This window comes from Carex rostrata, chromosome 35, assembly GCF_964058835.1.
Source record: "Carex rostrata chromosome 35, lpCarRost1.2, whole genome shotgun sequence".
Classification (NCBI taxonomy): Eukaryota; Viridiplantae; Streptophyta; class Magnoliopsida; order Poales; family Cyperaceae; genus Carex; species Carex rostrata.
In genome coordinates, this window is record NC_135952.1 from 212,868 (window position 1) to 239,675 (window position 26,808).

General features: G+C 35.2%; 2 protein-coding genes across 4 annotated transcripts; both read right to left on the minus strand.

The window, feature by feature from the left end:
• Positions 1–360: 360 nt before the first annotated feature.
• ALG3 (asparagine-linked glycosylation 3) lies at positions 361–5,797 on the minus strand. 2 transcript variants are annotated; one of them, XM_078298129.1, is made up of 13 exons: positions 5,529–5,797; positions 5,362–5,396; positions 4,526–4,663; positions 4,005–4,073; positions 3,281–3,438; positions 2,560–2,626; positions 2,422–2,475; positions 2,220–2,308; positions 2,004–2,120; positions 1,194–1,309; positions 1,016–1,094; positions 845–901; positions 361–663 (listed from the first exon to the last, which is right to left on the minus strand). In XM_078298129.1, exons 1-13 carry the CDS (start codon positions 5,656–5,658, stop codon positions 495–497), a joined length of 1,278 nt encoding a protein of 425 aa, XP_078154255.1. In that variant the 5' UTR covers positions 5,659–5,797; the 3' UTR covers positions 361–494. The 2 variants fall into 2 exon arrangements, with proteins under 2 accessions (XP_078154255.1, XP_078154256.1); XM_078298130.1 differs by lacking the exon at positions 5,362–5,396 and having other exon boundaries at positions 5,529–5,796.
• Positions 5,798–11,872: 6,075 nt separating this feature from the next.
• On the minus strand, positions 11,873–13,017 carry LOC144549570 (uncharacterized). Of its 2 annotated transcripts, XM_078298344.1 has the most exons (3): positions 12,837–13,017; positions 12,482–12,692; positions 11,873–11,975 (listed from the first exon to the last, which is right to left on the minus strand). In XM_078298344.1, exons 1-3 carry the CDS (start codon positions 12,997–12,999, stop codon positions 11,882–11,884), a joined length of 468 nt encoding a protein of 155 aa, XP_078154470.1. In that variant the 5' UTR covers positions 13,000–13,017; the 3' UTR covers positions 11,873–11,881. The 2 variants fall into 2 exon arrangements, with proteins under 2 accessions (XP_078154470.1, XP_078154469.1); XM_078298343.1 differs by having other exon boundaries at positions 12,482–13,017.
• Between the last annotated feature and the right edge of the window lie 13,791 nt (positions 13,018–26,808).

Consider the following 26,808-nt stretch of genomic DNA (forward strand, 5'->3'; position numbering starts at 1 on the left):
AGACAGTTCCATGAAAAAATAATATATATATATATATATATATATATATATATATATATATATATATCCTTCTTTGGAAAAGTAAAATGGCAAAATTTCTTGGCTCTATAATCAATGCTCATGAAAAAAATAAATAAATTAAAGAAAAAACGAAAATCCACGTTTCTTTATATTTCAAAATATCACTCCCATCCCACCGTGCTAAAATGGGAAATTTCATGACGGTCCTCCAAATTAAAAGTATCAAAATGCTTATAAAAAGAGAATATGCTATTGTTCACCAACAGCTAAGAATATCAGGTATTATAAGAAAAAACAAGTTTTGAAAAACCATGAAGCCAAGAAAGAGAACAAGAAATGAATCAGAATTTAGGGGATTTGATCATGAAAAACACTTCTACAAAATTAATTTTCAGGAGGCTATGCTTAAAATCCTGATAACAAAAACACCTTTCTTCACTTAAAATGCAAAATTCCATATAAATAAACTCGGTTTAGTTCTCCTTGCTATGGGATTTCTCCTCTTCAACATAGGAAGGCTCAACCGGAGCCATCCATAGACCCCACAAAATAATTAAATGAATGCACAAAAGTATTAGAGAAGAATAGAAGGTCGAAGGATATATATTCCAGCATATCTCCACTCCAGCAAATAAAATTATCCTGCACAAAAAAATGGTCATAAATAAAAGCTTTCCAAAACAAAAAGAAAAAAAAAATCCAAAACAAACTTTATATGGTTCTATTCCACCCATTTCATAAAAACTATCATGGTACACATTAAAAATATAAGATACTTTTTTTTTTCCCATTAAATCTTTCATTTATGATGTCAGTTTGATACCTTATAAAAGTAGGGAAAGTTGTCTTCCATAAAAGAAATGGCAAGGAATAGAAGTACCTGAAAAAAATAACAAATATAAATACACTAAGAAAAAAAGAAAAAGAACTAAAAAATGAATGTACAAAATGATTCAACTAAATACTCGGAATAATTTAAAAATAATAGTCCTACCATGAATAGAATTGGTAATGGAGAGATCTAGCCAACACAATGCCAATAAAGTTCCCGACAAACATAACATTTGCTACATCTGGAACAAATTATACCAAAATATATACATTAATTTTTCAGTGCTGATGAAAAACAAAAAAACTGATAGTGAATTTTATAATATGATTTGTACGCATACGTTCTTTGTTTATCATTTTGAGTCTTGATTTGCATGAGAAAACTTGAAATGATAAGAGCTTAGATGCCGTATCTTTCAACCAGCTGTGCAAAAGACATATAAGCCCTCCTTCATACCTGATGTATAATTGACATTGTCAACATAAATAGAAGTAACCATGGTGAAATTAAGCAAGCAAAAACATAAATCCCAGCAATCAGCAACTAGAGGAGGTACCATGTTTTATATTGCAAATGTACACTAATAAAATATATACTAGAGAGTAAGGCTATGGTACTATGAATAACGCATAATGGTCCGTACTATGGATCAATATCTTCATTTTTAAAGTCCAAACAATCGATTTGAACCATTTAACAAGATCTACATATAAAAAAGTACATGTAGATCAAATTTTACATTTTTATAATTTTTTTTACTATCTTAAAGATAACTAGAAAATCACTTGATCTAAAGATTCTAGACCATTCAAAAGTAGTGATTTTCTACCTATCTAAAAAATAGTAAAAGAATTCTAAAAAATGTAAAATTTAGTCTGTAAATACATTTACATATGTAAATCACGTCGAACAGTTCAGATCGACTATTAGACTTTGGAAACAAAAATATTGATCCGTAGTACGGACCAATCTGCACTATGCATAGTACCATAGCCTATTAGCCTCACACCACTAAATATATACTAATGCAGTTTTCAGTATGAAATGTCTAGTACCAGCCAGAAAAGCATACAAAGCATACTGTATCAGTTTGGTCTGATACTGGTACAAACAGCACCATGTAGTTTGAATTTCTTGATGAAGCACTCACTTGGACCATTTGTAGTGTGCAAATACAAGAAGAGTTGTAAGATGGAGAAATAGCAACACACTTGCAAATTCTTTTGATACAAAAACTTTCTCTGGGACAAACTTGAAGTTCACTGACCTGTCAGTACAAAAAAAAGTCGATCATGAATGCTATCGGTTATCCAAACTGAGAAATTTATAATACAAAATAAAAGTACTATACAATTAGAAAATGTACCAGAAGTGGATGAAGATACGGCCCAGGTTGAATGCTCTTGAAATGTATTCCACTGGATATGATGTTAAAAAAGGTAAACCCACACTAATCTGCAATTTAAATATAACCATAATACTATGTATAAAAAACCATGATATTAATACTACTAAGAATACAATTGTAAAAATATAACAACAGATTAACTGCTTAAGAAAGAACAAACCTGCAACAGGCCAGCTCCTAATAATGCCAAAAACACTCCCTTGAAGCTCAAACCCTATAAAAAATATATATATATATATTCTTGCAGAAATGATCATAAAAACTAATAGAATGATAATCTATAACAGTTATGTAGTACCTTTAGCATAAGAAGAAGTAAAGGTGGAGCAAAAAGAAGCACGTTCATTTTAATCGATACTGCTCCACTGTAATAACGAAAATGTATAACTGTACAAAATTAAAAATGCTAAACTTTAATTAACAGAAGATAAGTTATAGCAACAAACTTTACAAGGGTAATTTCAATCATGGGCTGAAATGTTCCAAATAGTGTTTTAGGAGTCGCCTGGTATCTCAGTATAAAACCTAGAGTGAGGCTATGGTACTAATGCATAGTACATATTGGTTCGTACTACAGATCAATATTTTTGTTTTCAAAGTTCAAAAAGTCGATCTGAACTGTTCAACATGATTTCCATATAAAAATATACTTGCAGACCAAAGTTTTTACTTTTTAGAATTTTTTTTGATAGGTAGAAAATCATTATTTTTGAATACTCTTGAATATTTAGATTTAGATCGACTGATTTTCTACCTATCTAAAATAAATAGTAAAAGATTCTGAAAAATGTAAAATTTGATCTACAAGTACATTTGCATATAGAGATCATGTTGAACGGTTCAGATCGATTGTTTGGATTTTGAAAATGAAGATTTTGATCCATAGTATGGACCAATATGCGCCATGCATAGTACCATAGCCTCACTCTCAAACCTAAAATGGTACTATAGCAAGACAGCAGATACCAATACTACTGACTTATTTTGTGTTTTTAAGTTAACACCAAAAACATAGTTACCTGAAAAGAAGAAGAGCTAGGTACCACTTCTGGTATAAAAGCAAAGCCATGGAAGCATGAAGAAATATCATGGCAAAGCAATCATTAAATAGTCGTAATACAAATATTGAATGAACTCTCTTTGACAAGCTAAGCAAGACAAAAGCCCACCAAGGGATCTGTACCATAATTAAAAAAGCAAAATCAATTAATATTGAATGAATTTTCAAGAGGCTTAAAAGAAATTAGCACATGCACCAAAATTATATGTAAATACCACAAGGTCCCTTCATTATCACCAATTGCAAAAAGGACCCTACAATTTAATTGCCTTCTACAGCATCTCTTAATTTATCAATATTGTGTGTAAGAAAAAACATTTTATGAAAACAACAACAATTGAGATAAAACAACATTCAATCCATACCTTTATTATGCAATCAAATAAATAACTCTATTAACTTGTATAATAATTAGCATGAATCTACAATAAAAACTTGATTCTTAATGTATCATGAATCTACAAATCTTACCAAGAAGTGCATTTTTAGAGACAGAAGAACCTTAAAAGGAGCAGTTACCCTCATAAGTGAGATAACCCTACCTCAGATTCTCACTCATTAAATGAAAATGAGATTGATGGAAGATACTTTGGAAAAATATGAGAGCAAATAAGTTAAAAAAGGTCAAGGAATACTTTGTGCACCATGTTATATTTATATATAATTATACAACAAAAACATACCACATCTGTCTTCAAGTATATGAACTGCACAAGGGCAAGATTGATAATGTACATAACGCCAAATAATATCTGCAAGAATTGAACACAATATTCTTTAGTCAAAGGTGGAAAGATGCAAATATGAAATAAAGCCCTCAATACAAGTAGTTTTTATGACAACCCAACTAAGACCTACCACGATGGAAATGCAATACACAATTGATATTGTTCTTACTAGACCAGTAAACAATGTGAGCTAATTAAAGGCTAAAAGTTCCCTTTAAGCTTTCTCTGAAATCATGTTTTTGCCCAATTGTTCTAGTGATGCCTACTTGAGCTTTATGAGCTCTCAGGAAGAGCAAAAAAAAAAAAAAAAAAAAACGGCAGGCTAAAAATCTTCTATGTAATGAATGGACCAAATTTGGTACAGTTATACACTGGTACTAGGAATCAGGGACGACAAATGTAACGAATAAATAATTTGTTGAAGTTTACAACTATCTGATTTTTTTTTATAAGAAAAAGAGTATATTACTTATGACCTGAGCAGGAAAGACATGGCCTCCAGTGACAAATTTGACAAGAGAGTATACATATAGAAACCCAGCTGGATAAACCAAAGCCCCAGTATCTCCTTTTAGCTTGGAGTAGTCTCTCTCTCCACTAAGAAACCCATCTACCTAAACATATATCCAAATATGTAAAAAAAAAAAAAGAATTAGTCAAGCAATAAAATTAGAGAAAGTTTGAGGTCTAAACTGACAAAACTCCAGAACTTCATGAGAAAATATCATGACTATCTTTCGCTTGTTCTCAACATCTTCTAGCCTATTCAAAAAATGCAACACACTCCCTCTTAAATCACCATTTATGTTGAGAGACAGAGTGAACTTGAGGTAGGGTTTAAAAAATAGGTGATTTTATAAACAGGTTACTCTTCGCATTCATATGCAGAGATAATTTCAGTATCTCGATATGGATTAAACATTGTTTGATCAGGGCCCCTTGCCCAAAATTCATAAACAACAACAATATATCAGAAATAGCATAACTTGGTTGTTACATGATATACAGTAAAAATGACAGCTTAATCATACATCATAAGTTCAAAACTAAATTACTGGCATTATCAAATTCTTTTTTAAGCCACAAATTTATTTTGCTGAGATGTGTTTAGCAATATATCCATAAATATCAGCAAGCCTGTATTCATTCTAAATTGACTGCATTGATTGGAGAAAGTAAAATTCTTTTTGCAAAGTAATGTGTTCAGATTTTACCAGTACTCAACGGCTGATATATGATACTGCCATAAGTGATGAAACAAAGGATCATATAAGTTGAGAAAAAAAATATACTGTGTTAAACAGAAATTCACCTGAGACATGTAAGCATCCCAATCTATCTTCGTATCTACAAAAACCAGAAACATATGAGCGGAGATTGAAAGATTACAAATTTGCATCAAATGAGTAGAAATCAACTAGACCCAAATTAGAGAAAATATACTAAAAGAAGGTTCTAATTAGTAGGATGATCACTCACATGGTACATAGAGAATAATCAGCGTGACCAAAATTGCGTCGAGGCATAGGAGGAGAGAAGCGAAGATTGTTTTCGAATTCCCAAATCGATCTTTTAGGGTTTTCACAGATCGAGAGAGATTTCTACCCATTGATGCGAAAACCTGCTCCTTTCTTTCAGTCCTCTGAGATTGATCAGAATCGCGCGATGAGAACCAGATCAGAGGGTTTGATCAGTCGGATCCGACCCGAAATTGGGAGCATTGCCTTCTTAGTTCTTACCACCTCTGACAAGGCGGGTCCGCATCCTGCTCTCTGCGACTCTACCACAGTCCACAGCACTAAATTCGTATCACCTGAAGTATCTCAAATTTTGAGATTAGATCCAGACCGTTCGATTTATTTTAACGCGAATATTAAAGAATTATTTGAAGCCCCGTACATTTTGTCTCGGATCAAATTAGTCCCACTTTTGATCAGACGGTGCGGATATCAAGACTGCCGCACCACATGTAATAAAAATTATTTTATTTGAAAATTTGAATTTAATTTATATTAGATAATCTTGTAATATTTTTAAAAAGTTTTGAAGATTTGTGTAATCAAATCAAACGGTTTAAATTCAAGTACAATAGCTGCGCATAGTTACAGCTAGAACGGCAAAATGGGAGTCCTGAGTTTTGCAAATTGGCTAACTGAACTAAAATTAGAAATATATTAATTTATCAATATAAGATCTTTTTATAGAATTAAAAAAAATATATATTTGGTCAAATGAGATGTAGTTTGTAGAAGAAAAATAAATTTACATAAGAACATTGTTTTAAAATGCAAATGGGGTTGGAAATATATTTACAAAATTTGTGTTAGAATTTGGAAGTTGTTGTCAAACAAGCCACCAAGGCTGATATCCAAGAATACCATCAAGGCATATACAAAATCAAACTACCAATACTAAAACAAAACAACAAAAGAGAAACTCAAGCAAGCAATCCAGGATTCCTATCCGTGGCATAGAGATTGAATCTTCTTGATCCAGCATAATTGGATCTGCTCCAGCTTCTACCTCTGAATCCTCCTCTTGGTTTACCCCTTGAGTCTCTAAAACAATCATTATCTAACACGACATGTCATTAGTATCCAAAAGTATAATTAAAGACAAGTTGAACATTAATTCATCATTCAAAGTCTTACACCAAAATGAGACTAAGGAAATAATCCTTGAGCCTACGATCTGCAAAGTAAAAATGTGAGAATGTTAGAAACATAGTTTATTTTTTTCAAGTCAAAAACACCACAAGACAGCTCCTCTAACAATTTCATTTGAAATTTCACAAAAACAAAAACAAAAACAAAAACAAAATCAAAATAAAGTGAGGTTTATGTGTTATACTAAATGCATTGCTAATCGCTTAAGATTGAAAAATAATTGTGATTAAAAAATAAATAGATAAGTTTAGATAAATTTGACACGCATGGTGATAACGGAGTTCGACAAAACAAAGGTCTACATCTCCGGGGTATTGCAACCTCTTCTAGGTGCGATTTTCTATTATCCAATACAAAAGGTTTACAACTTGTGAACCGGTGAGCCCTTACAACCAACGGGAAGTTACACGGCCAACTAGATTAGAGAACCGATGAGCCCTTATAACCAACAGGAAGTTACACGGCCAAGTCAAAGGGAGAACGAAGTCTCAAAGTTTAGATCCTCAAGAAGAATACTCAAGATCTCAGTCTAACATAATATAACTCAAGATTAGTGAAGTAGATTTGAGATTGTTTGAGAGATATTAAAGTTTTAAACTTAATCAACAATAGAGGACTCAAGCTCACAGAATAAAAATGTTTTGAAAGTTAGGATTGGCTGTGAGAGTTTGGGATGAAGGCCCAAATAGAGGACTCAAGCTCACAGAATAAAAATGTTTTGAAAGTTAGGGTCGGCTGTGAGAGTTTGGGATGAAGGCCCAAAGCTCTATTTATAGAAACAGCTTCAAAAAAAGCTTTTTGACTTAAAACGTTACAACGTTTTAGTTCAAAATACGAATTAGGGTTTTTTTTTCTACGAGCTCAGTTAAAACGTTATCAACGTTTATAAAACTAGATGCGTCGTTGCGGCTACGCCACAACCGTCCTTTTTTTGTACAAGTTGGCATACATAGGGGGCATTTGTTTTTCTCACTATTCTGTATAGTGGCGCATAAATGATTTTTATGAAAATGATTGTAATAGTTATATCTCAACTATCTTGTAACAGCTGAATTTCTTTCCAATAATTAATGATTCCGAAATAAAATATCAGAAGGATTTAAGTGGTTCAAATATTGCTCATTGTAAAATTAGAATGCATAAATTATGATATATATTCTATATCTATTGAAGGAACATATTAAAAAGCATTAAAGAAATGTTGTATTCGTTTAATTATACCCATCTAACAACCGGGGCCTCCATGCCGCTATTCACTCTGCCTAGCTAGCTCTATCATCCAATTTATGTCCTAAATTAGCAATGGGATAAAAATAATTAAAATTGAATCCAAGAGAGAAAACAGAAGTAAAAGGCATTAAAATTTTACTAAATTTTTAGGAAAAATTGGTATCGATGACAGAAACATAGTATGCCTTCATATCAGGATGCATGTCACCACAGCAAAAAAAAAAAATACCAACCTAGTAGCGATCGCTACATGTTTACAAATATAGTCATTAATATGCTTAATAATCTATGACAAATTCAGTGAAAAAACCACTACATGGACAAAATAGTAGATAATGTTAAGTATCACTTGTCATTTTGTGAATTGGTTTCTAAAATGAAGGTTTTCTCCTTTGAGAAGAGATTGAACTGCTTGAATTGAACCAATCCCACTGGTAAGGAATTGGTTTAGAAGTGATTCTGGAAGGCATGAAGCCCACACCTAAGTTAACAAAAATGAAAATAATAATAGAAACACTACAAATAAACAAATAAGACATCTGGATGAAACAGATTTCATTATGCCAAACATGTATGTTAACCAAAAGAAGTGCTCACCTTACAGTGTGTACCAATGGTACAGATGGTCTAGAGGTCTATTATTGGTTTACATAGTGCATTATCTGATTGCTTCAGGTAGAAACATGATTAGGAATTATGGATTTCGAAACATGCTTAGGAATTATGGATTTCGAATTACTATTATTCTTCAGACATTTAGATGGATTTAAACTTGCAGTAATGGAAATGGGATTTTTTTACTTTTCTTCAAAAAATGATTAGTAATCAGGAACAACATATAGGGGCATTACAAATTGTGTGTTTTCAAATTGAAATCCTATAAGAGATCCTCTAATTACGCATGAATTTCAAAGCACCAACAAAAAAAATAGAGTCTGCTTCCATCTCACCTGCTTAGTTCGCAATAGTAAATAAAAAGAAAAAAAGAAAATTCACCTGAATAACAGTTTCTCTGGTAAGTCCCATGACAGTAACTCCTGATTCACCCTCAGCCTTGACACACTCGACAGCATACAAATATTTCATTTAAGTGATGTGCAGGGGATATTACATCAATCAAAGAAAAAACTGAGAATTTCCAAATAAAAAAAATACATACCTAAGTATCATTCCGATGGTCGCTATCTCTGGGCCAATGAGAAAATAAAACTGTGCATTGTTGAATCAGAATAGCACGTGCAATTGAAAATGGGAACAGCTCAACCCAGTGTACCAACTCTAGCAAAATCAGCAAATCAAAAGAAAATGAAAGAAAATAAAAGAAGGCAATCAAAAGCCAGATTTCACAATCAGAACAATAGTATAAAACAAATTGTATGAGATATAAAAAACTGATAACATAAACTAATCAACAGAACTTTACAAAAGAATTTATACTCAAAATTTAATAATAGCAAGCTTCCTCCACTGATCCAACCTAACAAATAGGTTTCAATATGTGTTTGTTTCTTTCCATTTCTACTGGCATGTAGCCATCCAATTCATATCTATATATTGGGCGTCTCAGCTGTGGTCTGTGGATATGCCAACCTAAAAGCGGGTTCAATAAAAGAATGATAGAAGAAGAAAATCTTGATGTTAGGATGGCTCACCAGGTTATTAATTCGAACCAGAAATTGTAAAAGGTTGTCAAAATAAAAAAAACTCAAAAGTGTTCAAAATATAAAATTATTGGTTTCGTTTTAGAATAATGTGGGAATCATACTGAACTGGCATCCGGTTTAGCTGTGCATGTTAGAAAAAAAAGAATTTTTTTCTCTCACATATCACACGGTAGACAAATCTCCAAAAAAAAATTGTTCTGAAGCTCATATTACTGCTTTGATTTTCCGAGAGATGGAAGAATTCATTTTCATTTTTATTTACAAACATTGCATGCCTGCATGCCTGCATGGCTACATGAACAGTGAGCCCAATGGCTTGATGATCCCTTCGTCATGGATTTTCGTCTACCATGAAGAGTTAAGCCAAAGATAAAGAAGTGAATTCAAACATAGAGCAATGAACCCTCCATCAAGAATTAATATATATAAACATAGTAGTTTGATCCAAGAGAACAAAGGCTGAACTTCAAAGGAATTTGTTCCATATCTTACTATAGGAAGAAGCTAGAAGCTAAATTTTTTTGTGCGCGCAAAATCCAGAAATTGAGTAACAAAAAAGTTATAACTATCTCAATGTGAATTGGTGCTTGATTATAATGTAAAATACTCATTTGAGTTCTAGTATAGATTACCCAAACAATGCAGTCTTTGCAAGGGAAACATGAAAATAGCTTCGATGCGGCCCGAGCTTCTTCACGCTACCTCCCTTCCATGCAGCAATTGCCCCTAAGTTCAACAAAAAATTCAATTTAAAACAATCTCAAATTGTTTTCATGCGAACTATTTGTAGATGAATTAAGTTACCCTGAATACTGGACTGAATCCACCTTCGCCGAGCTTATTCTTCATGCTGAAGTTTTTGAGTGGCGGCCACTAAGGTCTTGTACCTAAGAACCTTATACTCCTTCACTGCTATTGCTTCGAGATCTTCCTCATCCACCTTTCTATAACCTAAAATCAAGTATTTCTGAGCAGTATTAGTAGGAAAAAAATCTAAAGAAGTGGAAAAAAGTAAGTGAAAGCAGTTTGAAATCTTACTTGGAGCTAGCGTTAGTCGAAAATCTTGGTACGGAGAGAACCGAGAGCATTAAGGATAGTGGAAATGACGGCAACATTTTGTCACGTGAGATGGAGAAAAGAGATTGTGAGAGCGAATTTTTTAGAGCGAACGACACCTACGAACTTTTTTGTGTCAGCAGATTAGAATGTTGTGTAAGAACAATATGATAAAATTAAGTAACATAGTGGAAAAAATAATAAATTAAAATATATACATCCAAATAAACTGTTTGTCATCATTTTTATTAATTGTTTTAGTTTGAGTTTTAACTCGATTGAAAAACACAGGTTAAAAATATTACCTGCCAGCCTCGTGGTCCCTCAGCTCCGTCTTCTATTGCTTAAGCAGCCTTCAAGCCATTAGCTGTCACCAGCTCAGCAACAAATTTTGTTGATATGATTTGTGTTGTTTCATTTGTGGGTTTGGGATTTTGGTAGGAATTAATCATAGCACCATAACAATGAAGCAACACAAATCATATCAACAAACACCAACAAATCCTTGCTGAGTATTAATCAGTCTTAACCTAAAAGAATAAAAAGGATAATCATTAAGGTTACCGAAGTTATAAATTTTCAGTGTAAGGAAAAGTTGACCGGCACCATATCTCGCCAAATTTCTAGAGAAGGAGAAGCCTACCGTCACCAGACCTCACCCTGCTCCTTTTCCTTCTTCTTCTCTTCTCTTTCTCTGCCCCCTTTTATCCTTTTCTTTCTCTCTTTCTTTATTTTTCTGTTCTATGGCTGGAATTAGAACCCACGTCGCTTTGAGAATAAAAAGATTTGCAAATAATCAACTTGTGAGCCTACACAATTCTTATAACTGTGTTGTGCTACAAAGGTGAAACTGAGAAGATGGGGAAGTAACAGTTTTTCTTGACAGTATGATTTCACTATAATTGAATGAGACATGCTAGTTCTCAGATTTTTATTAGCCCTATCTCAATAAAGATGAAGACCACAGAAGGGCACTTTAGTCATTTAAAAGATAAAAAGGAAACAGTGTAACAGTGTAACATGATATATTAGTATTTAATAACATGTCTATAGGGTGCCTATCAAATGCTTATTACTTGCAGAAACATACATAACTCCTTGATAGATTGCAGGAGTATGTATAATTTTTATATACCAAAACATCTTAGTTGATAAAGAAATGAGGTCTCATTGAAATGATGTTCAAAACACAGGTTAAGTAAATTACCTGGCAGCCTCATGGTCCTTCAGTTCTGTCTTCTATTGTGTAAGCATCCTTGAAGTCATTAGCTGTCACCAGCTCGGCAACAAATTCTGGGTTCCCGTCAAATCTACATGAACCCACAAATGCTCTTTTTAAAACTCACATTAAAAACCTATCTAAAGTAATACTTTTAGAAATTCATGTTTGGACCTTAAATTGTTCACAGAAATGAATTCGTGCACAATTTAAGGCTTAGGTCAAAGCCCTAATAGAATAAGTGAACTGTCACAAACCCCTCTAAAATCAAGGTCAAGCATCAAATAAACCCATCTAATGCAAAAAGAATTGCCAGGTCTAAGAATTTCAGAAATTGCGACAAATTAGAAAATCGCACAGATTTTGCAGTTGCACTGTCGATAGTTGAGCCAGAATTGATGGAAAATAAGTTCAACAGATGAGGAAAGGAAAAAAAAACAGCATGTTGATAAAACTTGGGATTTGAGATTTCTTTGGAACTGAAAGTACTAATTAGAGAAGGAAATGCAGAGAAGAACACAAAATGAGTAATGAATTTAGAAGAGGAGGAAATTTAGATAAAATTGGAAGAGAAAATAATTATTGATAATTTGAAACCTGATAGACCAGATGCCTTGTTTTTGTGTGGAGAATGATGGCTCAACGCAGATGGGTTTCCGATTCTTCCTCCTCATAGAGAAAGAATCCGCCGGAAAAGAGAGGCCGAGGGTTTTGGTAGTCTTTAGGGACTTGCTATTGTTATTGTAGTAGTAATTGTAGTTGGCGGTAGCCATGAGGGAGGAGCTCGAGCTGTTTGCCGGAATAAGGTCTGGAATTGGAAGGAGAGAAAGAGGATAGGTTAGCATAGTGTTTGCATTTTTTAGAGAGAGAAAAACCCCTTTGTTTTCTTTTTTTTGCGCAAGGAAAAAGAGAGATTCAGAGAGAGAGCGATATCCTATCGAAGGGAGCTCACCACAAAGAACAGCTGAGGAGCTTGGCGTGGCCGCGGCGAGAAACACGTAGCGGAGGGGTAGCACGTGGCGACCGTGGAAGAAGGAGATGATAGCTTGCAAAATTTCGAATGAATTTGAGAAGCGAAGAGCAAATTCAATTGAGACGACATCAGCAAATGTCATATGAACACATTCGAAGAGAAGAGTCTAGATGGCTGAGAGGAACAGCAAGAGAGGACAGGTGGCGAGCGAGGGCAGCACCAGTGTTATTTTCAATTTGGAACCAGATCTCCTGTCCTGTTCCCCTGGGTGCAGGAAATTTCTGTTTCCAGAGTCACTGCGGGGTGGATCTGGTTACTGTTAAATAGTTTAGGGTTAAAGTAGTTTTGAGTTTAGAGTTATATGGGGACCCACTCTGCATGACTCTGGGGACAGGATTTTACTGTTTTGTTGATCCAACGGTGGCTGCTGATTTTACTGTTTTGTTAAGCCACCGTTGGATCAACAATTTTGTAAGTGGCTTAATAAATAATAAAAAAATTCAGAAAAATGTAAAATTTGGTCTCCAAGCACATATTAATATGGAGAACAAGATTAACGGTTCAGATCAATTTTTTGAATTTTGAAATTTCAAATTTAGACCGTGTGTATTTCGACCCATATGCAACCGAAAGCACATTAGCCTATCTCTATATGAGATATATATGAGGAGGGTTCAAATGTCTCCATTTTTTGTGCCTCCACCATGCCTCCATTTTTTAAAACTTTAATAACTCAAAATTTAAAACTTAAAAGTCAAAATAAAACCATTAGATGTGATCTATGTTATTTTCTCTATGTACTCATAAAAAATTATCACATTTCAATTTTGTTTTAATGTGAATCAATAAGTTCAAAAATCAACGTCTAGAAATCATCCACATTAATGCATTTTTTACAAGCTCTTGGTGACAATCAAAATAAAATTGAAATGTCATAATTTTTTACACATGCATAAATAAAATGACGTAGATCATATCCAATGGTTTTATTTTGACTTTTAAGTTTTAAATTTTGAGTTATTAAAGTTTTAAAAAATGAAGGCATGGTGGAGGCACAAAAAATGGAGGCATTTGAACCCTCCTCGATATATATATATATATATAGAGAGAGAGAGAGAGAGAGAGAGAGAGAGAGCTAGGCTACGGTGAGTTGCGAAGTAAAGCGACTATTTTACTTCACTCTCATATTTTGCGATTTTAAAGTTCAAAACGTCGATCCGAACCGTTCATCTTGTTCTTCATATTGAAATGTTCTTGGAGACCAAATTTTACATTTTTTGGAATTTTTTTACTATTTATTAAGCAATTTTGAAAGTCGCGGATCTGATGGTCCAAAAAATTTTACTGTTTTTTACTGTTCACAGCAAAACAGCAATTTTAAAAAATGCTTAATAAATAGTAAAAAAATTCCAAAAAATATAAAATTTGGTCTCCAAGCACATTTCAATATGGATTAAATATCTAACGGTTCGGATCGGTAATTTGGACTTTCAAAATAAAAATACAGCGTGAAGTAGAAACGCGTTTTTTCGCAACTCACCGTAGACTACCTCTATATATATATATATATATATATATGAGATAGGCTACGGTGAGTTGCGAAGTAAAGCGACTATTTTACTTCACGCTCATATTTTGCGATTTTAAAGTTCAAAACGTCAATCCGAACTGTTCATCTTGTTCTCCATATTGAAATGTGCTTGGAGACCAAATTTTACATTTTTTGGAATTTTTTTACTATTTATTAATCAATTTTGAAAGTCGCTGATCTGATGGTCCAGAAAATTTTACTGTTTTTTACTGTTTACAGCAAAACAGCAATTTTAAAAAATGCTTAATAAATAGTAAAAAAATTCCAAAAAATATAAAATTTGGTCTCCAAGCACATTTCAATATGGATTAAATATCTAACAGTTCGGATCGGTCGTTTGGATTTTCAAAATAAAAATACGGCGTGAAGTAGAAACGCGTTTGACTTCGCAACTCACCGTAGCCCATCTCTCTCTCTCTCTCTCTAAAAATATATATATATGAGTAGGGTTAAAATGCACCATTGGTTTGTGCTCCAACCACACCCCATGTCTATATCTCCGTTTACAAAGTTCAAACAGTCGATCCGAACCATTCATCTTGTTCTACATATTAAAATGTGCTTAGAGACCAAATTTTATATTTTTTGGAATTTGTTTACTATTTTTTTAGATAGGTACAAAATAACTACATCTGGACCATCCAAAAACGGTGATTTTGTATCTATCTAAAAAATAGTAAAAAAATTCCAAAAAATATAAAATTTGGTCTCTAAGCACATTTTAATATGTAGAACAAGATGAACGGTTCGGATCGACTGTTTGAACTTTGTAAACGGAGATATAGACATGGGGTATGGTTGGAGCACAAACCAATGGTGCATTTTAACCCTACTCTCTCTCTCTCTCTCTCTCTCTCTATATATATATATATATATATATTTTATATTTTTTGGTGTCGTACCCGGTACCACTTCTATGCCAAACTCCACTTCTCGTTCCGGTGGTAATCCGACTATTTCCTCCGGAAACACATCCACAAACTCTGACACCACTGGAATCGTATTCATCTCAGGAACTTCCGTATTAGTATACACTATTGCTGCCAGATATGCAGTGCATCCTGAATCGATCAGATGCCTAACTTCCACAGCCGAGATGCATGGTATCAACCCTCCAACTTTTCTACAGTTCAGCATGCACGACATACCACCTTTTGCGGTCACAAAACAAATCCTGTGGTGCGGACAGTCGATCGTCGCGGCATGTCTTGTTAACCAATCCATCCCCAATAGAACGTCATAACCCGTGATCTCCATAACCAACAGGTCTATCTCGAGATCCCTTCCATCAACTCTGACTTTTCGGTTTCGGCATATGGTTATTTTTCGGTCAGTCGAACCGAAAGGGGTTTGGACACTCAGGACTTGGTTATTGGTTTCAGTTGACCAGTTATACTTTTCTACCCAAGCCTTCGATACAATGGAATGGCTACACCCAGTATCTATCAAACAATAGGCACTCTCATCCGAGATAGAAAGTATACCTGTCATCACATTAGCTCGAGAATCAGACGGTTGCGAGCCTTCACCTTCCTCCAGAGTCCTCGTTGCGTCATATGCAACCTCTGCTATACCGAGTGCGTGGGCAGCCACTCGACCTCCAATCCTGCCTCCGCTGGTCTGAGAAGCACCTCGACCACGGAATGGTGGTCTACCAGATCCACGTCCCATGGGCCCTCTACCACCGCTGTCTCTCTGGAACCTTAGTGCCGCATTCGGGCACTCTCTTGCCCAATGCTCCATGCTGCCGCAGGTGTAACACGCTTGGTTGCGGCGTCTGCAGTCGATCTCAGAGTGTGCCTGGTTGCATGAACGGCACCACACTGAAACAAAACCCGGCCGGAGTACCGGTGCTGCTATCTGTCTCGGAGGGGGTCTAGGTGTCATAAATTGCCTCGGGGGTGGTCTAGCTGTCGACGGTCCTCCCCTCGACCTAAATTGTTGGTTCTGGTCCTCCCTCTGCTTCACATTCCTCTCCGTCATCTCCGACCTTCTTCTCTTGCTGTGCAACTCCACTTGCTCAGCGTGATCCATCATGGCCTGCAGCTCAGTAGCCATAGGGGTATCCACAATCATCGATATCCCTCCATCCAGTCCATCCAGGTACTGCCTATGGTATCTCACCACGTCAGTCTGCACATCAGTCGCATACCTGGATAGGGCGAGAAATTCGTTGTTATAATCTACCACCGCTCGCCCCTCCTGCCTCAATTCCAGGAATTTCCTCCGCAGCGCCTCTCGCTGTATGTTACTCAGAAACCGTCGGGTGAATTGCTGCTCAAACCACTCCCACGGAATTTTGGCCTCCTCCCCGACATAACTACGTCGGGCTCCATCCCACCAGAACCTAGCACCATCCTCTAATTGCTGCTCTGCCAGCTCCACCATATCTTGCTCTGGTGCTCTACATAGAACTAGCTTCGCATTCATGCTCGCGAGCCATTCTTCAGCAGCGGCATACTCGCCCGTGCCATTAAACTGAGGTGGTTTAAGGCGCATGAAGGAGTCGTACAACCTCCTAAAATCTTCCGGACCTCCTCGGGGAGCCTCCGGTGCCACCTCACGTCTCTCTGCTTGGCGGCCTCTCTCGTAAGCCGCAATCAATCTATCATCTAGATCTCGGTCCCGGTTCTGCACACCTCCAGGTCCAAGATCAACTCTCTGGACCTCAGGCCCAGCAGATCCAGCCTCACTCGCTTGAACGATTGGCTCGTTCTGTGGATCCTGGATAGGATCACGATTCCTGATTCTCGGTCGTCCCCTACTGCGACGTCCTTCCATAACTTAAATAAGAAGAAAATAATTTATTAAGTTTGCATATACGTATCTCATAGAACGAACAGGTCGTTAGCCGTGACGACCCCAAGTATAACGTACCCCACTCACGTATCCTATCAGTCTGGTTAGGTTTAAACCTTGAGCTCTGATACCACCGAAGAGAGCTGTCACACCCCGCGGCCACGGGTCGTAATAGTCCCCTGCCGTAAGCATACAACGCCGTGTATGCTTACAAGGCTACTCACAATTCAACCCAAACAATTCAATATAAAACAAGTTTCTAATAGATAATCAGAGTACACAGTCTGGTCAGAATATAATACAACAAAAGTATCTCATCCGGATACCAACCACGAGGCCTACCCTAAATCTATACAACAAAACATATCTAGGGTCATACACTGGTAAGCTACTAAGGCCTACTACTCTCGTGCCTCTCCGGAATCAGTCACACCGGTACCTGTAATATAATCCGAAGGTGGGGGTGAGAATAAATTCTCAGTGCGAATTTGCCACATATGAATTATTGGACTTGCAATCAAACTCCATATTCAAAAATGAAACCCCAAACAATAACAATGCAAACAGATATATAAGAAAACATAAATAACAGAATGCCACTACTCGACAACAATTTATCAACCTGAAACACAGTTTACGGAATTTCCAAGATGAATTTCAAACACAACATATATTTTGGCTTAACTCGATTCATAACTCAGTTCATTAGGGCTTGTAGCAATTACAGATGTTCTTTCGAGCTGAACCTTTATCAAACCCACATCTGTAGGGTTACTGACACCTACAGATGGCCAACCGCTGGACCCTTTATCTGACACTCATCTGAAATCACTTGGCTTAACCGTTTATTAAGGTCTGGTTCGAATCACATAAAGAAAATCCTTTTTAGAATCGTTTCCAATATTCGTCATATTCAATCGACCGTTCAAATGCATTAACACGTAGGAAAATGCCACCGAGCCATAGACGTTACACAAGTCACCCACGACCTCAAATCACATCGCATAACATATCTCATATCATCACATAATCACCCTCCCTCGTCCCAACCGGTACTGGGAATATCGAGGGCCGTTCACCTAAGGCCATTAGGATCCTGGGAATCCAAGTCAGCATACAGCCCGACTTGGCAAATTCATTGGATCCAAGTGCTTAACTTCGTAAATCCATTCACATACATTCACATACACAGTTCGTGGTGACTTTCAATCAAAAATCAGATCACAATAGATCAACATAACCTATAACCATACCAGTATGCAAATCATTCAATTCAAATCAATTCGAGTTTAATTTAATTGGGCTATGCAAATGCTCTACGCAATTCAGTGATGCAATCAATGATATTCAACATGACAAACGAATACACAGTTTAATTCCTGAAAATAAAGTATCAAACAAGTCCAAGAATCCCGCACCTTAGTATGACGAGCGTACCGCTTAATTTAAGGATCGGACGTCTCGTATTGTCTCGCAAGTTCTTGCTCGACCGAGCCTACACCTATATCATACGTATACTTGGTTTAACATTGGTTCAGGATCGAGAGGTTTACTCGAGTTACTTCTAGGGCTTATACCTTCCCTAATCAATTTCTATGTGTTTGGTATCAATTCGTTCGGTTCATTATTTCTTACCAAAATCCTCTAAAACCACACAAAATCTCATCTAGGTCCTCTGGACCATACACTCTCCATTTGGTAACCATCAATCACCGTTTCACTACTTTGGTTCTCGGTTCATTTCAATTTACCGTTTGGTTAACCATAATTTGGTCAAAACCTCAAATCAGCCGTTAAATGTTCTAAAAATTCACGATCAGGAGGCAACCCTACCGATTACAAGTCTAATTGGTCGGGTTAAGCAAATCAAATCACGATTATGCCAACTTTCAATTTTGGCACGAAACCCTAGAAATCAGATTTCACAAATCGGAAGAAATCGGGAAAAAGATTGACAAACAAACTAGTAAGGAGTGTAGAGGAACTAGTTCTCGAGAAATTCGAACACAAATCTCGGGTTTAAAACGAGAATCTGAGAAATCGAGAAAATTCGAGTTTTCGAAAGAAAGAAGGAGAGAAAGAAATACCAAATAGGAGGGTTCGGAGAGATCCTCGGCTGCTTTCTCGGTTCCAAACTCAATTTCTCGCAACAATCGGGAGTCTGAAAGAAACGGAAACTCACAAGCTCTTTTTCTTCTCTCTTGGACGAAAATCACTTAAAAATGGGGAATGGTGGAAGAGAGAGAGAGAGAGAAGCTTTGATTTGGATTTTAGGGTTAAAATTACCCTGAATGCAGATGCACCCATCCGTACTGCGGGTGGCTTGACCCGCACTCGGGACTTAGAAAGTTTTCAGACCAAATTCAAGAAAATCCGAGCCTAGTGCGGATGAATCCCACCCGCACTGCGGGTCAACTTCATCCGCACTCACTACTTAGCCGATTTCAGGAAAATTCAGTGCAATACAGAAATTCATGAGTGCGGCTGGACCCATCCGCACTGCGGGTCACTCACCCGCACTCAGTACTTAGTCAATTTTGGACCAACACAGAATTGCATGAGTGCGGATGCACCCACCCGCACTGCGGGTCAATCCCATCCGCACTGAGCCTATAAAATTCCAAAATCTCGAAATTTCGACGCGGTTTCGATTCACACTTAACCTACTTATTTAGGGGAATCTTAATTAAGGTTTAAACTTTCATTTTATTAGCACAATTAACTTGATTCTTGTTTTTAATTCATTTGAATTTAATTGTAAAAAGTTCGTAACGTAACACGTTCCAATTTATATTTTTCTTTGTTTCCAATTTAGAATACACACACACATACACACATTGATATATTATATATTGAAAATATATTCTAAATTGCCCACACCAATATGTATAGAAACAAAGAAAAAAAAATATGGAAATTAAAAAAAAATAATTTCCATTGTGATTCGTATAGAAATGAAGAAGTAAGAAAACAATAAATAAGAAAATGGAAGGTTGAGTCTTCTCAATTGAAGATGAAAAATATGAAAATAAAGGAATAAGGAAATAAATAAATATATAGCTAAATTTCAGAATTTGTTCATTTTAAATTGTAACGTATCGTGTGGCAGTACATGTGGTGAGTATGTTTTTAACTAAATTTAGACTTTTATACATAAAAGAGATGCATTTAATCAAAAGAAGACAAATTATGTAATTGGAGAGCTGAGATCAAATCCGAAGTTTCATCTCTCAATCATAGCCGTTGGCGGATCGGACACCTAACGTGCTTAATAATAGAATGGAGATAGGATGCAACTATGCTTAGTTACTATGCTAATAATATAAATTTTAATAAAAAAAATATCCATATGACATTAAATAAATGTTGCCTTTTTCACTCTTATCGGTGAAAAGCAGCCAAAAAAAAAAAGTATAATAACACATCACATCCTTCCAATGAGTATGTTGCTTTTATGTTTTTGTTTGGTCTATAAAACTCTATGTTTTATGGCAATGAAACGGGCTTACGCCTTTCTTTCAAAAAAAAAAAAACATCCTTCCAATGAGTGCAAATCGACGGGTGGTAGAAATATAACGAATTATAAAGCACCTGACTTTGCTGGTAGCATAGGAAATCAATTTCTTTTAGAGCCAGTTCGGTTGTTACGGGATTGTGCGGAATGAAAATTTCGGGTTTAAGAATTCACAAATTAATTTACAGGAACTCATACTATGAACATAGTGATGTAATTCGTGATTTTTTTTTTGTTGTGTGTGTTGCCGAATCGATTATTCGGTTAACCAAATTTCTATCGAATAATTTGCGAATAATTGTCGAATTTTATGAACTTTTCGGATAGAAAATTAAAATAACTATGTATATGATTTCGGATAGAAATGTATATTTGATGCAATCTATTAATATGCTAAACGGGAAGGGCGTATGAGCAAACATTAATTCTTTGTAAGATATATTTAAATACTGGTTGCACCTGGAGCGAACCGCTTATTTTCACTGAAATACGGGACCCACTTGGGTAATAGAGTCTCTATTCAACCGTCGACAAGACTCCAACTCCAAGGTAGACGCACAGTTTCTGAACTCCAGGCGTCGCGTAACCAAAAACTTATTTCTTTATCTGGGCGACTTTTCTCGTTATTTATTAATAAGTTCCCTATCTCACACTGTTCTTGAATTTATTAAAGAGATCTTTTTTATTAATAAGTTCAAAATCAACTTATACTTGCAGGAAGAGCATTGGATCAGCTTACAAGATAGATATATATATATATATATATATATTTTGACAAAAGTGGGTAACCCCCACCTGTTTCATATTGAAACAATGCAGTTCTTACAATAATCAATGGAATTGATATCAATTCCATTGTACAAAAGAGCTAAGTAGCAGCATACTAGAGTAGCTAAAAACAACATAGGAGAAGCATCCACAAAAGCAGTTCATAGTAGAAACATAAGAACATATTACAAAACAGCATTAGGCTAAAAATCCTATCAGGTGCTAGAACAGGTTGAGCAATCATCCATGTAGTAATCACCATTACAAGATAGATATATGATTTGATCCACATAACATTCAAACAGAATAAACGAAAAGAATAAATATAAGAGACCACTTGACCACCCCAATGTTCAGAATAAGTGTTTTGGCTGGTGCAGTTAACTTCTTTGTTCCTAGAGAGAGAAAAAAAAAATACCAACAACTTTAGTGCAATTATCTGGTATAATCTGATACCGGACCAGCTCAGCATCAACCCTAGGAGGCTTTCTTTGTCTTTACTGTTTAAGGTTTATTAACCAATAGACAAACTTCATTTTTGAGGAATGGATAAAATATTTTATTTTTGAGGGGTTTTTCATAAAGTGATGTTAATTTCACTAAAGCAAAAAAAACAAACAGAGCCTTTTGTCCCAAGTATGGGTAGGCTAGAAACGAAACCCAACAGGAGTGAGGGTTTCATTTCCATAAAAAGGTTGTATTTTAAGTTGGCTCGCCACACCTATCACAACCCAATTTCACTAAAGGAAAAAACCCAAGAATTTTGCTTAATAAAGCAAAAATGAGACATACCCACTGATATAATGGACATAAAAGCACAAATATTATAATTAAGAAATCAGACAAGTTAAATTCAAAAGCATACCTCTCAGATGCTGAAACTGGAACATTTGACTCTTGATTAATAGTGTGATTTTGACATGAAGCTTCAATGGTAACAGGCCTTTCATTAGTAGCCAGCTTGAACTTCTTTTTCCTATGTGAAATACAAGTAAACAACTTTCCTACACAATTTCACAGATTAATTCCCTCAACTGAGAAATCAGCTGAGGCATATATAACAATTCCAACAAAAGAAACATTACTTTGATTCCTCAGGGCTTTCCATTTCCTTATGCTCTCTCTCGGTGAGGCATGATTCCTCAGACAATAATATGGACGACGCAGTGTTTGCTTCATGAAGTGAACGGTAAAAACAACAATGTACTGTGTACATCTATGTTATCCTGACACTCACACTCCTAGAAACCCATCGTACCCGTGTCCGAGACGTATCCGACACCGACACATCTCAGACACGGCCACGATACGTATCAGACACGCCAGCTGATGCGTCGCATTACGTGGCCTGTCCTTAGTCCTTTGATATGGTCTCTGACATGCTCTGACTCGTATGAATACGGCCTAGACACCGCTCTGACATATCTAGATACACCCTGAATACCGCTCGCCTGGTCCAAAAAACATTCTTAACCACTGAACCACTTTACATTTGATGTTATAAGCTATTAGCTTTTATATTTAAAGTAATCCAGAATTTTGATATTTAATTTATATAATAATAGTATTATTAAATTAATCATACAATATAATAAGCGTGTCGTATCCTTGATTTTTGAGAATTGTCGTATCGCCGTACCCGTGTCGTGTCCGACATGATACCCGTATCTGTATCCATGCAACATAGGTGTACATACATGACTCGTACGTACGTTGCGTGAAGCAAAAGCTGTCCTATCAATATCTTTATCTCGAAATACATTCTGATGGAAACTTTGGCACGCACGTGGGTTAACCATCTAATAATGCTCCTAATGTGTAAACGGAGCGGATAATGCTAATATCATATCCGTATCTGTCTCTTAATGAGCGGATACGGATATGGATTGGATATCAAAATTTAAAATCAAATTCGCCTTAAACAGATACGGATACGGAGCAAATAATCTACGAATACATATACGAAATAAATAATTGTCGGATAATTGAGGTATACACTTTAAGATACAAAAGAGTGTCTTGTTGTTGTCTTGAAACAATGCCTAAATCAATTTAATAGAGACTAAAAGCATACTACATTCATTGGCTAAAGTCTTGAATGGAAAATAATAGAGAGTGAAGAAATAGAGGTAAAATAAAAAGGGTAAATTTCGTCGGAGGTCACTGAACTTTAGTCTTTATTACTAATTGGTCACTCAAGTTTGTTTTGTATCTTGGTAGCCATTCAACTTTCAATTTGTTTCTATCAAGTCACTGTGTAATTATTTTTGTTTAAAATAATAATAAAATATGACATGGCAGTCTATTCAGCATATTTAATAAATTATGCAACTTATTTTGGGACATGAAGTATTTCTCACCCTCTGATCTCTATCCCAGCACATTTCTACTTTGTTGTTGTTTTTTTTACCCAGTCATCCATTGATGTCGTTCTTCACTGAAACAAGCTTTCGCCACAAGGGATCTGAGTTCCACCATATTCCCAAACTTCACACATCGTGCCTGCTCTAAAGCAACAGATCAAGCAATCAGAGTTTCTCTTATTTTCTCGTTGTGAAAGCTGGACGCTTGTTAGGGTTTGGCTTAAACGAAATTTCAAATGAAATAAAGAAGTGGTTGTTTACTTAAAAAATGAAGGTAAGCTAGAACATAGTGTTTTAATTGATATAAATGTTATACCCTTATTTCTTATACTCTGATCGGGTAGAAGATGGCAAGAGTTCAATAGAATAAGAGAGCAGCCTTTTGAATTAAATTGATTTAATAGAAGATTTTTGAATTAGCTAGAATTTGTTATGTACTTGTGTATGGAATATAATGGAGAGACACCTTGGCAATGGATGGCCGAGAAAACAAAGATAAACAAGTGCAGAGTATAGACGTGCTGGAAGAGAGGAAAAAGAAAGAGAGAAAGTGGGTGAGAAATACTTCATGGCTCCAAATAAGTTGCATAATTTATTAAATATGCTGAATAGACTGCTATGTCATATTTTATCATTATTTTAAACAAAAAATAGTTACATAGTGATTTGATTGAAACAAATTGAAAGTTGAATGGCTACCAAGATACAAAACAAACTTGAGTGACCAATTAGTAACAAAGACTAAAGTTCAGTGACCTCCGACAAAATTTATCCAAAAAGAAAATATCATTATTGTAGCATTATAATCAGTGAAAAAGAGATTAAATTGAAAACCATATCGTATTATCATTTATCTCACAACCAAGATTGAAATGAATATGAAATAATTATATAACAAGTGTTGCACTAATTTTTTTAGTTTCGCCGACGCAAGTGTTTATGCGATAGCCCGATCAAATTGGGGGAACTCAGCTTCACCTTGCAGAACATAGAAGATATGTTCGAGAGGTGTGTTCGTGAAGACGAATGCATATCCTCTGCATTAACTCAAAAGAGAATCTTTTGAGTTAATAAATTTCAACCGTTTGATTTTAAACGGAGCAAATCCGACTCATGCCTATAATATAGGGGTTCTTTAATATTAGTGCAGATCTAGTTTGCATGAATTTCGAAACAAATTAGATGGTTGAGATTCATCAACTCAAAAGATTCCTTTTGAGTTAATGCAGAGGATATGAATTCCATGAAGACAAGTTTAGCACAGTGTCTCTGCGGTAGTTCCGAAATGCATACTATGTAATGCTTCAGAATTCGGATGTGGTGATACCAGGAACCATATCCGCTGTTATTCTCTCTGTCTCTCTCCTCTTCCTCTCTCTCCCACGTGATTCCCTTTCTCTCTCTACTCTTCTTTGAAGAGAGATGTAGAGAGTAAAGAATAGCAGCCGGTTACTTTTCTACTAAGAAAAGCAGCGAATATGGATCCGGTGATACCATGCATATAGTGTACCTTGCATGGTTGCTGCTGCAGCTGCCATGCATATAGTGTACCTTGCATGGTTGCTGCTGCAGCTGTTTTAGATTTTTCTTTCTTCTACTTTGTTCTTGTTCTACTGGAATATAAAATTATGCTGGGTTTCATGTAGTGCCTTTTGGCTTTGCATTATTTTCTTTGAGGCAAATTATTAATGCTCCTTTGGTCTTACAATTCTTTTGAACTTTCCATTTGACCTTCCGCAGTGCTATTGATCGTCAATTTATTTTGAAGGTGATTGTTATCCCTGATTTTTCAAATTAGGAAAAACTAATCGCTTATATAATTAATTTGATCCATCAGTTTAGTCTCAAACTAAATGGCATTTAGTAATTGTTCTGTACAAAACTATTGATGTACATACTGACGTTCCATTTAATTTTCTTCTACACTACAATAATCTAGACCCGTTGTAGGGGTGCAAACGGATCGGATACATATCGGATAGTGGTAAAATCATATCCATATCCGCTTTTATATTTCGAACAAGAGTTTTTTATTTATGAAAGTCAATTATGTCATATATAAGTGTAATGTGGGAAAAGAATTTTTTTTTTAAATGTGATTGTAACATGTTTGCTCTTTAGAATTAATAATTTAATTAATATTTTTATTCCAATCGATGCATTAGAACTAAAAGAAAATGAAGCAAAAAAATGAAACTGAAAATAAAGATCAGAGTTTTCACTTAGCTCTCAAATTTTTCAAGCATTATAAATAGATAATTTTAAATTGTTCAAATTTAAAATTTAACAATGATAAATATCATGTAACTTTTGTCTTAAAAAGTGTAACTACATGTAACCAAAATTATTAGTAGAAATGTGGTTTTCATTTTTAATCTTAATTATTCTTCCTTAATCAATTTTAATATTTAAAAAGTTTCAAAATAATGAATGTTTCTATCTATATTTTTACTAGAAAGAAGTCAAACAAATCAACTGTTTTTTTTTTTCTATTTAAAGAAAAAACCAAATTTTACAAATCTCACCATACGCGATGAAGATAATATAATCAAGTACACCTTCCAGTTCAATTTCATCATTTAAATTATATTCTTTGTTTTGATTTACATGTTATAGAAAGTGTTGTCGTTCCTTCACAAGCTTTAAACTAAATAAATAGAAAACTACATTGAACAACAGTTTTTGCAATTAAACACTTCAAAGATGGATAATTCAGATTCTCTCTTACAATATTCTAGTTGCAATTGCAGTTGCAGTTGCGTCTGCTTCTACTACATCTGTTGTATTTTTATGAGTTTTAAGAATAATTATAACTCTTTTATGTTTTAATAATCAAAGGTTGTGATTCTAGCAATTCTAGAAAATTATCTTTAGCATTAAAAATATTTATACACCAAAGTTATGTTACTATGAATA

Coding starts and splice junctions, on each gene's coding strand:
- ALG3 (XM_078298129.1), bottom strand. CDS start 5,658: ATGGGTAGAAATCTCTCTCGATCTGTGAAAACCCTAAAAGATCGATTT. Junction 2,627..3,280: donor CTAGCTCTTCTTCTTTTCAG/GTAACTATGTTT, acceptor TCGTTATTACAG/TGGAGCAGTATCGATTAAAA. Junction 902..1,015: donor CATTACCAATTCTATTCATG/GTAGGACTATTA, acceptor TATTTTTTTCAG/GTACTTCTATTCCTTGCCAT.
- LOC144549570 (XM_078298343.1), bottom strand. CDS start 12,999: ATGACATTTGCTGATGTCGTCTCAATTGAATTTGCTCTTCGCTTCTCA. Junction 11,976..12,481: donor CAAGGCATCTGGTCTATCAG/GTTTCAAATTAT, acceptor GGGTTCATGTAG/ATTTGACGGGAACCCAGAAT.